This window comes from Taudactylus pleione, unplaced genomic scaffold (genome assembly GCF_031769625.1).
Source record: "Taudactylus pleione unplaced genomic scaffold, aTauple2 ptg000788l, whole genome shotgun sequence".
NCBI classification, from domain to species: domain Eukaryota; kingdom Metazoa; phylum Chordata; class Amphibia; order Anura; family Myobatrachidae; genus Taudactylus; species Taudactylus pleione.
Window position 1 is genome coordinate 2722501 of NW_028285190.1, and position 19291 is coordinate 2741791.

The 19291-nt window shown below is 40.4% G+C and overlaps 1 protein-coding gene across 2 annotated transcripts in view; it reads right to left on the reverse strand.

Moving 5' to 3' along the window:
• LOC148475018 (uncharacterized) overlaps window positions 1–19291 on the reverse strand; it is a 119379-nt gene that overhangs the window by 86845 nt on the left and 13243 nt on the right. For both annotated transcript variants that reach the window (XM_088457802.1, XM_088457801.1), the window contains exons 6-7: window positions 1559–1615; window positions 976–1074 (exon numbers count right to left, since the gene is read on the reverse strand). In XM_088457802.1, coding sequence (XP_088313928.1) covers window positions 976–1074; window positions 1559–1615 — 156 coding nt within the window. The remainder of the gene's footprint in view (window positions 1–975; window positions 1075–1558; window positions 1616–19291) is intronic.

Consider the following 19291-nt stretch of genomic DNA (forward strand, 5'->3'; position numbering starts at 1 on the left):
TGGTTTATAAAACAGAACAAAATACATTTTAGCTCTTTATATCCAGGTCTCAAAGCCACTAAACACACGACAATCTTATTTAAATGTGTAACTGTAACATATGGTCATTTTGTTTTTATTTGTTCAATAGTATACTTATTTTATCTTGATTGATACACGCTAAATCTAATACAGTGTAATTTTTAATGAAAAAAAATCATAAATTCACATTTGCGTATACACTGTATGCAAAAACTCGCTGTTGCATCCATGCACAAAAGATCCATCCAACACAGAATAAGCTCCATAGGACTGTACCTCTCTAATGGCAATAGTTCCTAGTGAACTGACAGGCTACACACTGGTTAATGACTTCCTGCACCATGTGTAACTGGGAATGGAAAGCAAACACTGATATATAAGATAACAACTAAATTCAATGTAAGAAGGGATTTGCCTACTGTGAAGGGAAATTACAAGCAAAATGGAGGCATTTGCTATTGCAGTGGCTGTTAAGGCAGCGGGAGGCGTCCTGCCACTTGTTTGCATTACTGATCCAAATTATGTTCTTGAATGCAACATTGGATCATCTGCAATCCCATCGGCCGGCTAAGTGACCCATGGGACCATGTAAGTCGGCCGCCGCAGATGCACAAAAGAGGTCAGGAAATCCCTGATCGTGGCCTCGTCACTCCCCCCCCCAACGGTGGCGGCACAACTCTGTTTTGGGAGACAGAGGCCGTCGCCGCCCCCTCCCCGTCCAGAAACAGCAGCAGACTGTCAACAACTGACAGTCTGCTGCCGAATTACGTACGAGACCGCAGACCCGTACTGCTCATGTGCAGTATGGGTCAGCACATGCGCAGATACCGAACATCGGGAATCGGCGTACAAAACTAAACTGCGCCCGCAGCTGAGTCAGCCCCTTTGTTTGTAAAAAAAAAATCCTATGTATCATTTATTTAAATATTTCTATATATATATATATATATGTACCTGGCAGCTCTGCTGGTGGGAATCCCCAGGTAGTGCATGGCCTCACTACACAGGAATTCTCTTATAGAAGACCGAAGCACTGCTCTGCCATCGCCATTTCTGGGGACCCGATAACATAACAAATATTATTACACAGTTGTCCTCAAGGGACTCAAAGCTGTTGCAGCAGCAAAACAACACAGCACCGCAGCCCAATGACAGAATCCCCATATAAATGATCCTGCTATGTTCTACCTGGCATAGTAACTGACTTGAGTAAATGAGTCTCAAATGAGAGCAACATATGTCATATCCACCCAATAACTTGTAAACAGGAGTACATATATTTTTAAAATAAAGTGAGCTTCTACTTGTCAAGACCCGAGAAGATTCTGGCATAAGACAATAATGGAGACAGTAAATGTTATTCAATGAGCATAAAGTTACTATAATAGCTGCATTGTACATACAACGTTTTATGACAGTTCTAAGAACAACAAATTTAACTCACTGATTAGAAATCATAATTCAAATGAAAAGGGGAATTTAATTTACTAAAGACCTGTTTTTTTCTAATAAATTATTCAAAAACATTCTGTATTACCTTGAATATGGTGTTTTTCCTGAGCCTTTTAACTGAAGTTCCCATCGCTCTCCATACCTGCAGGAATTATTTTACATAGCATCAAGAGGAGCAAATTAAACTTGAATATATTACCTCCCCGATGTCATAAGAGTAACATTCTGGTATGTGCAGATGTCATAATAGTAACATTCTGGTATATGCTGATGTCATAATAGTAACATTCTGGTTTGTGCTGATGTCATAATAGTAACATTCTGGTTTGTGCTGATGTCATAATGTAACATTCTGGTATATGCAGATGTCATAATAGTAACATTCTGGTATATGCAGATGTCATAGTGTAACATTCTGTTATGTGCTGATGTCATAGTAGTAACATTCTGGTATATGCTGATGTCATAGTGTAACATTCTGTTATGTGCTGATGTCATAGTAGTAACATTCTGGTATATGCAGATGTCATAATAGTAACATTCTGGTATATGCAGATGTCATAATAGTAACATTCTGGTATGTGCTGATGTCATAGTAGTAACATTCTGGTATGTGCAGATGTCATAATAGTAACATTCTAGTATATGCAGATGTCATAGTAACATTCTGGTATGTGCAGATGTCATAGTGTAACATTCTGGTATTTGCAGATGTCATAATAGTAACATTCTGGTATATGCTGATGTCATAGTAGTAACATTCTGGTTTGTGCTGATGTTATAATGTAACATTCTGGTATGTGCTGATGTCATAGTAGTAACATTCTGGTATGTGCAGATTTCATAGTAGTAACATTCTGGTTTGTGCTGATGTTATAATGTAACATTCTGGTATGTGCTGATGTCATAGTAGTAACATTCTGGTATGTGCAGATGTCATAATGTAATATTCTGGTATATGCTGATGTCATAGTGTAACATTCTGTTATGTGCTGATGTCATAGTAGTAACATTCTGGTATATGCAGATGTCATAATAGTAACATTCTGGTATATGCAGATGTCATAATAGTAACATTCTGGTATGTGCTGATGTCATAGTAGTAACTTTCTGTTATGTGCTGATGTCATAGTAGTAACATTCTGGTATGTGCAGATGTCATAATAGTAACATTCTGGTATATGCAGATGTCATAGTAACATTCTGGTATGTGCAGATGTCATAGTGTAACATTCTGGTATATGCTGATGTCATAGTGTAACATTCTGGTATATGCAGATGTCATAATAGTAACATTCTGGTATATGCTGATGTCATAATAGTAACATTCTGGTATGTGCAGATTTCATAGTAGTAACATTCTGGTTTGTGCTGATGTCATAAAGTAACATTCTGTTATATGCAGATGTCATAGTGTAACATTCTGGTATGTGCAGATGTCATAGTGTAACATTCTGGTATCTGCAGATGTCATAGTGTAACATTCTGGTATATGCTGATGTCATAGTGTAACATTCTGGTATATGCAGATGTCATAATAGTAATATTCTGGTATATGCAGATGTCATAGTGTAACATTCTGGTATATGCAGATGTCATAATAGTAACATTCTGGTATGTGCAGATGTCATAGTGTAACATTCTGGTATATGCTGATGTCATAGTGTAACATTCTGGTATATGCAGATGTCATAATAGTAACATTCTGGTATATGCAGATGTCATAGTGTAACATTCTGGTATATGCAGATGTCATAATAGTAACATTCTGGTATATGCTGATGTCATAGTGTAACATTCTGGTATGTGCTTTCATAGTAGTAACATTCTGGTTTGTGCTGATGTCATAATGTAACATTCTGTTATGTGCTGATGTCATAGTAGTAACATTCTGGTATGTGCAGATGTCATAGTGTAACATTCTGGTATGTGCAGATGTCATAGTGTAACATTCTGGTATGTGCTGATGTCATAGTGTAACATTCTGGTATATGCAGATGTCATAATAGTAACATTCTGGTATATGCAGATGTCATAATAGTAACATTCTGGTATATGCAGATGTCATATTAGTAACATTCTGGTATGTGCAGATGTCATAATACTAACATTCTGGTATGTGCAGATATCATAGTGTAACATTCTGGTATATGCAGATGTCATAATAGTAACATTCTGGTATGTGCAGATGTCATAATAGTAACATTCTGGTATGTGCTGATGTCATAGTAATAACATTCTGGTATATGCAGATGTCATAGTGTAACATTCTGGTATATGCAGATGTCATAGTGTAACATTCTGGTATATGCAGATGTCATAATAGTAACATTCTGGTATGTGCAGATGTCATAGTGTAACATTCTGGTATATGCAGATGTCATAGTGTAACATTCTGGTATATGCAGATGTCATAGTGTAACATTCTGGTATATGCAGATGTCATAGTGTAACATTCTGGTATATGCAGATGTCATAATAGTAACATTCTGGTATGTGCAGATGTCATAGTGTAACATTCTGGTATATGCTGATGTCATAGTGTAACATTCTGGTATATGCAGATGTCATAGTGTAACATTCTGGTATATGCAGATGTCATAGTGTAACATTCTGGTATATGCAGATGTCATAATAGTAACATTCTGGTATGTGCAGATGTCATAGTGTAACATTCTGGTATATGCAGATGTCATAATAGTAACATTCTGGTATGTGCAGATGTCATAGTGTAACATTCTGGTATGTGCAGATGTCATAGTGTAACATTCTGGTATATGCTGATGTCATAGTGTAACATTCTGGTATGTGCAGATTTCATAGTAGTAACATTCTGGTTTGTGCAGATGTCATAGTGTAACATTTCATAGTACAGGTTGAGTCTCCCATATCCAAAATGCTTGGGACCAAGGGTATTTTGGATAACGGAATATTCCGTATTTTGGAATATTTGCATATCATCATGAAATCTTTTAGGAATGGGGCCCAAATATACACACAGAATGTATTTATGTGTTATATACACCTTATACACACAGCCTGCAGGTAATTTTATACAATATTTTCAATAGTTTTGTGGCTCAAGCAAAGTTTGTGTACAAAAATTAAATTAATTTATGTTTCATATACACCTTATACACATAGCCTGAAGGTAATTTTATACAATATTTGTAGTAATTTGTGCCTTAGACAAAGTTTGTGTACATTGAACCATCAAAAATCAAAGGTTTCATTCATCTGAGTCATGTCAAAATTATCCCGTATTTCGGAATATTTCGTATTTCAGAATATTTGGATATGGGAGATTCAACCTGTAGTAACATTCTGGTTTGTGCTGATGGCGTAATGTAACATTCTGTTATGTGCTGAAGTCATAGTAGCAAACAGTCTGGCATGTGCTGATGTCATAGTAGTAACATTCTGATAAGTGCTGATGGCATAGTAGTAACATTCTGGTATGTGCAGATGTCATAATAGTAACAATCTGGTATGTGCAGATGTCATAGTAGTAACATTCTAGTTTGCGCTGATGGCATAGTAGTAACTTTCTGTTATGTGCAGATCTCATAGTAGTAACATTCTGGTGTGTGCAGATTTCATAGGAGTAACATTCTTCAATGTACTGATGTCATAATAGTAACATTCTGGTATGTGCAGATGTCATAGTAGTAACATTCTGGTATGTGCAGATGTCATAGTAGTAACATTCTGGTATATGCAGATGTCATAGTGTAACATTCTGGTATATGCAGATGTCATAATAGTAACATTCTGGTATATGCTGATGTCATAGTGTAACATTCTGGTATGTGCTTTCATAGTAGTAACATTCTGGTTTGTGCTGATGTCATAATGTAACATTCTGTTATGTGCTGATGTCATAGTAGTAACATTCTGGTATGTGCAGATGTCATAGTGTAACATTCTGTTATGTGCTGATGTCATAGTAGTAACATTCTGGTATATGCTGATGTCATAGTGTAACATTCTGTTATGTGCTGATGTCATAGTAGTAACATTCTGGTATATGCAGATGTCATAATAGTAACATTCTGGTATATGCAGATGTCATAATAGTAACATTCTGGTATGTGCTGATGTCATAGTAGTAACATTCTGGTATGTGCAGATGTCATAATAGTAACATTCTAGTATATGCAGATGTCATAGTAACATTCTGGTATGTGCAGATGTCATAGTGTAACATTCTGGTATTTGCAGATGTCATAATAGTAACATTCTGGTATATGCTGATGTCATAGTAGTAACATTCTGGTTTGTGCTGATGTTATAATGTAACATTCTGGTATGTGCTGATGTCATAGTAGTAACATTCTGGTATGTGCAGATTTCATAGTAGTAACATTCTGGTTTGTGCTGATGTTATAATGTAACATTCTGGTATGTGCTGATGTCATAGTAGTAACATTCTGGTATGTGCAGATGTCATAATGTAATATTCTGGTATATGCTGATGTCATAGTGTAACATTCTGTTATGTGCTGATGTCATAGTAGTAACATTCTGGTATATGCAGATGTCATAATAGTAACATTCTGGTATATGCAGATGTCATAATAGTAACATTCTGGTATGTGCTGATGTCATAGTAGTAACTTTCTGTTATGTGCTGATGTCATAGTAGTAACATTCTGGTATGTGCAGATGTCATAATAGTAACATTCTGGTATATGCAGATGTCATAGTAACATTCTGGTATGTGCAGATGTCATAGTGTAACATTCTGGTATATGCTGATGTCATAGTGTAACATTCTGGTATATGCAGATGTCATAATAGTAACATTCTGGTATATGCTGATGTCATAATAGTAACATTCTGGTATGTGCAGATTTCATAGTAGTAACATTCTGGTTTGTGCTGATGTCATAAAGTAACATTCTGTTATATGCAGATGTCATAGTGTAACATTCTGGTATGTGCAGATGTCATAGTGTAACATTCTGGTATCTGCAGATGTCATAGTGTAACATTCTGGTATATGCTGATGTCATAGTGTAACATTCTGGTATATGCAGATGTCATAATAGTAATATTCTGGTATATGCAGATGTCATAGTGTAACATTCTGGTATATGCAGATGTCATAATAGTAACATTCTGGTATGTGCAGATGTCATAGTGTAACATTCTGGTATATGCTGATGTCATAGTGTAACATTCTGGTATATGCAGATGTCATAATAGTAACATTCTGGTATATGCAGATGTCATAGTGTAACATTCTGGTATATGCAGATGTCATAATAGTAACATTCTGGTATATGCTGATGTCATAGTGTAACATTCTGGTATGTGCTTTCATAGTAGTAACATTCTGGTTTGTGCTGATGTCATAATGTAACATTCTGTTATGTGCTGATGTCATAGTAGTAACATTCTGGTATGTGCAGATGTCATAGTGTAACATTCTGGTATGTGCAGATGTCATAGTGTAACATTCTGGTATGTGCTGATGTCATAGTGTAACATTCTGGTATATGCAGATGTCATAATAGTAACATTCTGGTATATGCAGATGTCATAATAGTAACATTCTGGTATATGCAGATGTCATATTAGTAACATTCTGGTATGTGCAGATGTCATAATACTAACATTCTGGTATGTGCAGATATCATAGTGTAACATTCTGGTATATGCAGATGTCATAATAGTAACATTCTGGTATGTGCAGATGTCATAATAGTAACATTCTGGTATGTGCTGATGTCATAGTAATAACATTCTGGTATATGCAGATGTCATAGTGTAACATTCTGGTATATGCAGATGTCATAGTGTAACATTCTGGTATATGCAGATGTCATAATAGTAACATTCTGGTATGTGCAGATGTCATAGTGTAACATTCTGGTATATGCAGATGTCATAGTGTAACATTCAGGTATATGCAGATGTCATAGTGTAACATTCTGGTATATGCAGATGTCATAGTGTAACATTCTGGTATATGCAGATGTCATAATAGTAACATTCTGGTATGTGCAGATGTCATAGTGTAACATTCTGGTATATGCTGATGTCATAGTGTAACATTCTGGTATATGCAGATGTCATAGTGTAACATTCTGGTATATGCAGATGTCATAGTGTAACATTCTGGTATATGCAGATGTCATAATAGTAACATTCTGGTATGTGCAGATGTCATAGTGTAACATTCTGGTATATGCAGATGTCATAATAGTAACATTCTGGTATGTGCAGATGTCATAGTGTAACATTCTGGTATGTGCAGATGTCATAGTGTAACATTCTGGTATATGCTGATGTCATAGTGTAACATTCTGGTATGTGCAGATTTCATAGTAGTAACATTCTGGTTTGTGCAGATGTCATAGTGTAACATTTCATAGTACAGGTTGAGTCTCCCATATCCAAAATGCTTGGGACCAAGGGTATTTTGGATAACGGAATATTCCGTATTTTGGAATATTTGCATATCATCATGAAATCTTTTAGGAATGGGGCCCAAATATACACACAGAATGTATTTATGTGTTATATACACCTTATACACACAGCCTGCAGGTAATTTTATACAATATTTTCAATAGTTTTGTGGCTCAAGCAAAGTTTGTGTACAAAAATTAAATTAATTTATGTTTCATATACACCTTATACACATAGCCTGAAGGTAATTTTATACAATATTTGTAGTAATTTGTGCCTTAGACAAAGTTTGTGTACATTGAACCATCAAAAATCAAAGGTTTCATTCATCTGAGTCATGTCAAAATTATCCCGTATTTCGGAATATTTCGTATTTCAGAATATTTGGATATGGGAGATTCAACCTGTAGTAACATTCTGGTTTGTGCTGATGGCGTAATGTAACATTCTGTTATGTGCTGAAGTCATAGTAGCAAACAGTCTGGCATGTGCTGATGTCATAGTAGTAACATTCTGATAAGTGCTGATGGCATAGTAGTAACATTCTGGTATGTGCAGATGTCATAATAGTAACAATCTGGTATGTGCAGATGTCATAGTAGTAACATTCTAGTTTGCGCTGATGGCATAGTAGTAACTTTCTGTTATGTGCAGATCTCATAGTAGTAACATTCTGGTGTGTGCAGATTTCATAGGAGTAACATTCTTCAATGTACTGATGTCATAATAGTAACATTCTGGTATGTGCAGATGTCATAGTAGTAACATTCTGGTATGTGCAGATGTCATAGTAGTAACATTCTGGTATATGCAGATGTCATAGTGTAACATTCTGGTATATGCAGATGTCATAATAGTAACATTCTGGTATATGCTGATGTCATAGTGTAACATTCTGGTACGTGCTTTCATAGTAGTAACATTCTGGTTTGTGCTGATGTCATAATGTAACATTCTGTTATGTGCTGATGTCATAGTAGTAACATTCTGGTATGTGCAGATGTCATAGTGTAACATTCTGGTATGTGCAGATGTCATAGTGTAACATTCTGGTATGTGCTGATGTCATAGTGTAACATTCTGGTATATGCAGATGTCATAATAGTAACATTCTGGTATATGCAGATGTCATAATAGTAACATTCTGGTATGTGCAGATGTCATAATAGTAACATTCTGGTATGTGCAGATGTCATAGTGTAACATTCTGGTATATGCAGATGTCATAATAGTAACATTCTGGTATATGCAGATGTCATAATAGTAACATTCTGGTATATGCAGATGTCATAATAGTAACATTCTGGTATGTGCAGATGTCATAATAGTAACATTCTGGTATGTGCTGATGTCATAGTAATAACATTCTGGTATATGCAGATGTCATTGTGTAACATTCTGGTATATGCAGATGTCATAGTGTAACATTCTGGTATGTGCAGATGTCATAGTGTAACATTCTTGTATATGCAGATGTCATAGTAGTAACATTCTGGTATATGCAGATGTCATAGTGTAACATTCTGGTATGTGCAGATGTCATAGTGTAACATTCTGGTATGTGCAGATGTCATAGTGTAACATTCTGGTATGTGCAGATGTCATAGTGTAACATTCTGGTATATGCAGATGTCATAATAGTAACATTCTGGTATGTGCAGATGTCATAGTGTAACATTCTGGTATGTGCAGATGTCATAGTGTAACATTCTGGTATATGCTGATGTCATAGTGTAACATTCTGGTATGTGCAGATTTCATAGTAGTAACATTCTTGTTTGTGCTGATGTCATAATGTAACATTCTGTTATGTGCTGATGTCATAGTAGTAACATTCTGGTATGTGCAGATGTCATAGTGTAACATTCTGGTATGTGCATATTTCATAGTACAGGTTGAGTCTCCCATATCCAAAATGCTTGGGACCAAGGGTATTTTGGATAACGGAATATTCCGTATTTTGGAATATTTGCATATCATCATGAAATCTTTTAGGAATGGGGCCCAAATATACACACAGAATGTATTTATGTGTTATATACACCTTATACACACAGCCTGCAGGTAATTTTATACAATATTTTCAATAGTTTTGTGGCTCAAGCAAAGTTTGTGTACAAAAATTAAATTAATTTATGTTTCATATACACCTTATACACATAGCCTGAAGGTAATTTTATACAATATTTGTAGTAATTTGTGCCTTAGACAAAGTTTGTGTACATTGAACCATCAAAAATCAAAGGTTTCATTCATCTGAGTCATGTCAAAATTATCCCGTATTTCGGAATATTTCGTATTTCAGAATATTTGGATATGAGAGACTCAACCTGTAGTAACATTCTGGTTTGTGCTGATGGCGTAATGTAACATTCTGTTATGTGCTGAAGTCATAGTAGCAAACAGTCTGGCATGTGCTGATGTCATAGTAGTAACATTCTGGTATGTGCAGATGTCATAATAGTAACAATCTGGTATGTGCAGATGTCATAGTAGTAACATTCTAGTTTGCGCTGATGGCATAGTAGTAACTTTCTGTTTTGTGCAGATCTCATAGTAGTAACATTCTGGTGTGTGCAGATTTCATAGGAGTAACATTCTTCAATGTACTGATGTCATAATAGTAACATTCTGGTATGTGCAGATGTCATAGTAGTAACATTCTGGTATGTACTGATGTCATAGTAGTAACATTCTGGTATGTGCAGATGTCATAGTAACACATGTGCTGATGTCACAGAAGTAACATTCTGGAATGTGCTGATGTCACAGAAGTAACATTCTGGTATGTGCAGATCTTATAGTAGTAAGATTCTGGTATGTGCAGATGTCATAGTAGTAACACTCTGGGATGTGCTGATGGCATAGTAACATTGTGGTATGTGCAGATCTCATAGTAGTAACATTCTGGTATGTGATTATGGGAGACGGTGCGCTCTTCCTGTAGCTGTGGGGCAAGGTGTTGTGATTCGTTTGCTGAACCGTGTTGTGTAGAATAAAGACAGACAATAGTGTGGGGGGGCCAAACCATCTATTGAGTAGACACGATGCTGCTTCGGAGTAGTCCAGGGGAGGGGGGAAGGCGATGGGGAAGGTGGTGGGAAGTGTAGGATGGGGGTTTGTATTGGGGGGGGGGGAGTTGTATGTATGACTGGCTCTAGGTGGGAAGATTAGTAGACCCTTTCAGGGGGCTCCTTGCCGTGCACTTAGATTCTCAGGAGGTCCACCATCCAGGAATAAACCCGAATCCTTACTGCCTATCTCTTTTAAAACAACAATATTTAGCAAAGTGTTTCACAGAAGGATACGCAACATTAAAGACTTACAAGCAATTCAGACTTGTAAACATCTGATTATTTTCTCTTTGACAGCTGAATGGGTGGTACTGGGTGGTAAAAGCGCATTTGCATGTAAGAGAAACTTTCCCTGGGTGTGTTACTGTCTATTCTGTGTTGCGCATATGCACAGCGCACGCCAAATTCAGTCACATCTACTGCACCTAGCAAGGGGTAGGTGTATGTGCTGTTGATAGTGATGGCGGCAGTTTAGCAGAATTATAGATATGACCACAAAGTTTGTTCTGGGGTTTAGAGAGGGAACCAGTGGATTTACATAGAAGCATGTGTGTGTAGAGGGTCTCTAGGGGGAGAAACACTGAGCACATTGGACACCAAAGACATTACAACATCCCAGTACTTAGATATCGTGGGGCAGTCCCACCACACGTGGAGGTAGGAACCTATTTGGCCACATTGTCTCCAACATAGGTCCGAAGACCCCGGGAAAATCTGATGTCGTTTTGCAGGAACCATGTACCAGCGAGAATAAACTTTAAAAGAATTTTCCTTAATATTAGTGTTAATGAAGGACTTAGCCACCCATTGCCTGATATCTGCCCAGTCATCGTCCTCCAAACTAATCCCTAGGTCTCGTTCCCAGGTCTGTTCAAATAGTTCCCTAAATTCAAGGGAAGAGGGAGCTAACATCGAATACAAAGTAGATATCGATCCCTTGCTTCCAGGATTTCAAATACATTTGCGCTCGAATATGGTAGGTTCTCGCAATTTGTGAGGTTTACTGAGTGAGCGGATGAAGCTACAAATATGTAAGTAAGCAAATTGAAAATTAGGGGATAAACCATGTTTTTCGCTCAGGTCTGCAAAATTTTCGGGGGCAAAATCTCCTAGAATGTGCATAAGTCTCATTAACCTAGCCGATATCCAAGGATGCATATAAGAGTACACACATCCTAATGGGAAGTGAGGGTGGCACCATAGTGGAGTCAAGGGGATGGGTATGGTGCCAGTTGTAGGCGTTTATTCAGTTTGTCCCAAACCAGTAGGACAGCTTTTACACAATGTAAGTTACAAATTAAAGGGCTGTAATAAAATAATCATGTGAAATAACAATCTAGTTTCAGTTAATTATGCTTCTTCTGTCTTAGCTAAGGTTAATAATTTACTCCTGTAAGACTTTACATCCAAATTGTATGAATAACAAGTATCCCAGCTCACATGAAACTGAATTCCAGATGCCAGTTACCCAGCGTGTAGACATACAGGGCCCGATTCTGAGGGATAGATTTACTGAAGTGAGAGATTTTAGAGGTGGAGATGTTGCCCATAGCAACCAGATTCTACTTAACATTTAACTAGCACCTTCTAGAAGATAATAGCTAGAATCTGATTGGCTGCTATGGGCAACATCTCCACTTCTAAATACTCTCACTTTAGGGAAATATAACCCTGAGTTGGGAGCAAAACATAAAAGAGCAAGTCACTTTGCACCTTTGCAGATGTCATGTCAATAGGGTTTAGTAGATTCGGATGAAGGACTCTTGGAGTTAGATTTCTATGTGGGAGAATAGTAGAAGTTTAATGCCTTGATTTAGCCCCTACTCATCTAGACCACTACTAGAAGGATATGTATGGGTGCTAGTGAACAAACAGATATAATGCTGTTTTTTTTTATTGTAGGCGAATACTGGATACAGTGCCAAAGCACTCGATGATAATGTACTCAGAACTGTAGTAAGCAGAGACAGGCAGAAGATGTGACCGCAGCGAAGTGTCTGTTACATCGGTGTCAGCCTGCAGGACATGATACTGGAGTGCTGAGCAGTACTAAGAGTAAGATGTAGATGATTACACCAGTGTGTAGTGGAACACCTGCTGGAATCGGTGTGAAGTGCAGAACAGCCCAGACAGTAGACCAGCGGTTTTCAACCGCTGTTCCGCGGCACACGGCGCAGTCAGGATCGGAGGTCAGAGCTGCCGGTCACATTACAGATCTGCGGACCGGGCAGCGCTGCCGCTGAGCTCCTCTGGGAGGCTCAGGCACACCTGGGCCGTGACCTTCCTAGACGTGGCGGCGTAACATCACAGGTCACGCACGCCGCACTGCCAGCCAGCTAGCCCACCATGCCCGCTCCACAGCCAGACAATTCTCCCGCCCGCCTGCCTGTCCGCACGCTCTCTCGCTGCTGACAGCTCTGCACTGATAGGTAGGTATGTGGGAATCAATGTTGTTGATATATTTATTTTTTTTATGTGGGAATGTGGTTTATATTTATTCTGTGTGACCTGTCAATGTGATTGTTTTTCCTGAGGGGAGAAATGTGTTGTTTTTTTTTGTTTCTGTGGGGGCCAGCCATTGTTATTTTTTTCTGTGGGGGCCAATGTACAGTATGTACATTTTATTCCTGTGGGGGGCAATGTATGTGCATTTTATTCCTGTGGGAGCCAGTGTATGTGCATTTGATTTCTGTGGGGGCTAATGTATGTGTGTTTTATTCCTGTGGGAGCCAATGTATGTGTGTTTTATTTCTGTGGAGGCCAATGTATGTGTGTTGTATTCCTGTGGGGGCCAATGTCTGTGTGTTTTATTCCTGTGGAGGCCAATGTATGTGTGTTGTATTCCTGTGGGGGCCAATGTATGCGTGTTTTATTCCTGTGGGGGCCAATGTATGTGTGTTTTATTCCTATGGGGGCTAATGTATGTGCATTTTATTCCTGTGGGGGCCAATGTATGTGCATTATATTCCTGTGGGGGGTAATGTATGTGCATTATATTCCTGTGGGGGCCAATGTATGTGTGTTTTATTCCTGTGGAGGCCAATGCAGTGTGTTTTATTCCTGTGGGGGCCAATGAATGGGCGTTGTATTCCTGTGGGGGCCAATTTATGTGTGTTTTATTCCTGTGGGGGCCAATGTATGTGCGTTGTATTCCTGAGGGGGCCAATGTATGTGTGTTGTATCCCTGTGGGGGCCAATGTATGTGCATTTTATTCCTGTGGGGGCCAATGTATGCGTGTTTTATTCCTGTGGGGAGCCAATGTATGTGTGTTGTATTCCTGTGGGGGCCAATGTATGGGCATGTTATTCCTGTGGGGCCAATGTATGTGCATTATATTCCTGTGGGGGCCAATGTCTGTGTTTTATTCCCGTGGGGGCCAATGTCTGTGTGTTTTAGTCCTGTGGGGGCCAATGTCTGTGTGTTTTATTCCTGTGGAGGCCAATGCAGTGTGTTTTTTTTATGTGGGGGCCAATGTATGGGCATTTTATTCCTGTGGGGGCCAATGTATGTGCATTATATTCCTGTGGGGGCCAATGTATGTGCATTATATTCCTGTTGGGGCCAATGTATGTGTGTTGTATTCCTGTGGGGGCCAATGTCTGTGTGTTTTACTCCTGTGGAGGCCAATGCAGTGTGTTTTTTTTATGTGGGAGCCAATGTGTATGTTTTTTCATAGATCGCGCACAACGCATCACCGGATGGTGTGCCTTGGCAATTTTAAAATGTTGCGTAGTGTGCCTCAAGTTGAAAAAGGTTGAAAATCACTGTAGTAGATGCTTACAATGAATGCGGACTGAACAGATGCAGAGTGCACTTATACGCAGGTATCTGGTGACTGAAGGCCTGATTCAGCAAGGCACGCAGGCAGCTTAGCAATGAGATCCTTGCAATAATGCAAATGTAGCAGGAGGTGTATGACACCCCTTACTGCATTTGCGATCCCAGCACTGCGACGTAGGTCGCAGACTGGGATCACCATTGAGACCATCGCGACCTTCAGTGGTCGATGGTGGATGGCACCGGGCGGCCGGCCAGCTGAGTAAAGCCTCAGCTTACTCAGGCTGGCCAGCTTGCGAGCCCAGCAGACTGCGTACGTCCACGCAGTCTCTGGGCTGGCCACCCCCGGAAAACGTGACGGACATGCTCCGTTTCCGAGAACGCCGGCCGACCCCGCCCCTTAAATGCCTCTGCCTGTCAATCAGGCAGAGGCATTCAAGGGCTTGCGTGCGATAAAGCAAGACCCATTCTGCACACTCGCACAGATCCCTGATAATCGTGCACTGCTGAATTAGCCCAAGTCTGAAACAGTATGCAGATCACTGAAGACTGAGGGCCTGATTCGGCTTGGATCGCAGTAGCAAAGAAGAACGCAATCAGTCAATTAATTTGCAGATCACTGAAGGCTGAGGGCCTGATTCGGCTTGGATCACAGTTGCTAATACTCATGCAATCGGCTGATTGTTGCGTTCTGAGCATGCGTATGCATCACAGTGCTCGAACTAGCTATTGCGATCGGGTCTGCAATTGCAGAGGCCACGCAGACCCCTCGCAGAGTGATTGACAGGAAGCACTGTTTGTGGATGGTGATGGAGGTGTGGTCGGAGAATCGTAGGAGTACCAGTGTGTTTGCACGCCGTTTCAGGGGCGTGCATAAATTACCCACTGCGATGTCTTACGCAGTGTGAGGTCTCATAGCGTGCGTGGTTGTTAGCAATTTCTGAGTAAGGTCTGGGGTTGTGCAAGTGTGTGTGAGGTTGGATGGTACTCGATTGTACCGAAGGTTTCGCTATTCTGCTAAGCATTACAGATGTGTGTAAGGTAAAGTGGGCGTCCTTATGTTGCGCTGAGTTTGCATTGTGATTGCAATGGATTAGCATACTATCTCAGGTAAACTGCGTGCGTATGTAATATTGCGATATGTAGCGAATCAGGCCCTGAGTTAGATGCAGATGCACTTTGTAAGAGCGGATCACTGAAGGCTGAATCAGATGCGTTTTTGACAGAGCAGATCACTGAAGACTGACAGGGGTATTCAATATGAAACGTAAACTTCGCTGTCGAAGTTTACGTTTCATATCGGAGTTTTTACCTGCGTTTAAGTATCGGGCGCGTGCCCGCTTATCCCCGTATTCAATATGAAATTAACGAAAACGGGAGACTCCGAAGTTGGATTTGCGGAAAGTTACGAATTTTTCCTTAAAAAAATTGTAGGACCCCCCTAAAGTTGGAAAAACATGGGGGATCACTATGGGAACCCCCGTTTTAGCTTTTACATGAAAGTCGGGGATTTAAATAGCCGCAGCAGGTGTTTTTTTCCGACATTGAAGAAGTGATGCAGAAGAGCACTTAGGTTTTTTTTTTCATTTTTTAAAGTGGTCCCATCAAATTTGGGGTACATGAAAATGGGTACTAGCATATTTTTAAGTCCCTAAAGTAAGTTTTTAAAAATTCTGCAATTGTGCACCTGCCGCTATAAATCTATTCTAGAAAACATCTGCCACATACTTGCAGAATAGCCCTGAACCTATTTCACTATTTGTAAACAATTTTTTCCCAAATTTTTTTTTTTTACCCCAATTTTTAAATTCATTTTTTGGGGTGTCCCAATTTTTTTTTTTTAAAACTTTTTTTGACACAGTTCTTTTTTAAATGTCATTCCCAGGGGTGCAGGCTATTTTTTTTAAGCCTTCACCCCTAAACCCCAATTGTGCACTCTTTCTTCGACACCTATTCAATGGTGACAAGTTATCCCCGTTTTTTAGCAAAGACTTTTCGAACCTGCGATAAGTCTTTGAAATTGAATACGGTGTAAAAGTCAAACCTGCGATAATGACGTCAAAAGTGCGATATTAACGCAAAAATATGTTTTCGCTCCCATATTGAATACCCCTATGAGTCTGATGCAGATGCACTTTATAAATGCAGAACACTAAAGATTGAGGGTCTCATCTAGACCCGCTCGCAAGCCCCTATGCGCTCGCAAGCGGGTTGATGTTGAGGCCCTGCGCACGCACAGCGGCCGCACTGCGCGTGCGCAAGCCCTGGAGCGAGAGAGAAATTCTCTCGCTCCGGGACTCACTACAAAAGAGGCGGCTGTCGATGGTGATCAACAGCTCGCCCCATTTGTAGGCGGGGCGGGGGGTGGCTACACATACGGAGGCGTTCCCGACAGAACGCCTGCCATTTGGGGGCAGCCCCACTGACATCACGAGTAGACATCACTAATAGAGCCGAAAGCTCACTGGGGCTTGCAGTGGACGAGACCCTACCACAAGGATCTCGTCGCAAGCCGCGATGGTCTTGACCATTGCGACCATCAACCTGGCCGCTCGCTAAAGTTTTGGGTAGTCACCCACAGCCTAGCGAGAGGCCAGAAGGCCGGCTCTGAACATAGAAGCGGCCGCCCTCATTCAGAGCGAGCGCTCGCATTTTGCGAGCGGCTCTGAATGAGGTCCTGAGTCTGATGCAGATGCACTTTGTAAATGCAGAACATTAGAGGCTGAGCCAGATACAGATGCACTTTGTAAGAGCAGATCACTGAAGGCTGAATCAGATGCAGATGCATGTTTTTGACAGCACATATTACTGAAGGCTGAGTCAAATGCAGAAACTGGGACAGAGCTGGAAGCCACTGCAGCCAGGAGCCTGTTCTCAGGAAGCTGAACACAGGAGATGCTTAAATAGGGCTCTCCAAGTGTCTGTTAGCCGAGCAGGTCATGTGAACGGGACTGCTAGAATCTGGGTGGCAGATGTAGTCATATTGTTAAATTCAAGATGGCTGTGCCTGTGCTCCGCCAACGTGGGAACTGATGAGGGAAACACCAGCAGTGCCAGCGCATGTCTCAGGGATGCCAGGAGCCTCCAGGTTGGGAATGGGTGGCAATGACGTGACATTGCCAGACCCAGTAACTGGGGCTAAGACACCGATGTGTGACAGCAGAACCATGTTGCACCGCAGGCGGGGGGGAAGGGGATTTAAAACGTGCAAAGAGATTTTTATTTGAGAGGGGTATGTCCAAAGTTAAATCTAAATGGCAGTGTAAAAATAAAGCTGTCCAGTATTTGTAGGCTACATGCAAAAGCACCCAGTATTTACCCCGCATTGCAAGTTGGTTTGTTCCATATACAAAGTGAATTGCTCTTTTTGCTTTGCTCTCACCTCAGAATCAACCACACAGGGCCTGATTCAGAGCCGGACGCTATTTGCGCTCGCTCATTCAGAAAAAAGGGCCGGCTATTTAAATTGAGCGCTCGCTCTTTGCGGTCTGTTGACGCCTCTATGTCTGTGCGTGCAAACGAAACATGCGCTCGCTAGTTTGTAAAGATGACCCCTGGCCGCTCGCATCCTACGTCATCTCCGCTATTTATTAGATTAATCGAGTACATCGAAAGGCGTCTGAACTGCTCGCAGTGCTTGTGGTTGGATTTTCCTACCGCAATCATGCGAACAGTTCAGGCTAAAGCTGGCCACACACTAACCAACTTTCATCCAACCAGCCAACTAGTTGATTGGTTGGAATGAAAATCTGGTAACGTATGGGAGTAAATGATGATCAGCAATTTGCTCCTAAATGACAGAACACAGATGAAAATGGTCGTTCAGACAAGTTTGTTAAATGTTTGATATAAACAATTTGTTCAAACAACAGTTTTTGGTCATTTTCCGGCATTTGGGAGCAAATTGCTGATTGTCATTTGCTTTCATTCCTTACCAGATTTTCATTCCAACCAATCAACTAGTTGGTCTAGTGTGTGGCCACCTTTAGAAACAACCAAGTGACCCTTAAAACGCCCGTTTTGACCGTTTGGCACGCCTGCGTTCGGATCACCACTCCCCGTTTTCAAGCACCTTCCCCTGTTACCACCCACAAACGCCTCATCCTGTCACTCAAATTAGCAGGCACTCGCTATTTTGCGAGCGCTCGATTTCCGACCGCAATGACTGGTTGGTGCATGCGCATTACGACTCATACGCATGCGTAGTTGTGCGAACATCGCTCGGAGCGAACGAGCGGCCGCTTACGAGCGGCTCTGAATCAGACCCACAGTCTCCTAATAAGGAGGAATTGGTTTGTTTTCTGGTCAGAACGTTGATTGAAGCGTAGTTATCACAACAAGCTGCCATGAAACATCTTTATAGAAGTGAGAACGGATTATGGAGTAGTACAGAGGCAATGGGGCTTGTGCATGAACTGCAGCAAATGTGGATCTGCACAATTACTTGCGTCAACGTGTGCGTCCACTTTCTGTCCTTGGAACTGCTGCTGGAATATCAATCCATCTCATTACCTCATTTACCTAATTTTGCTCCACAAACCTGTATCTT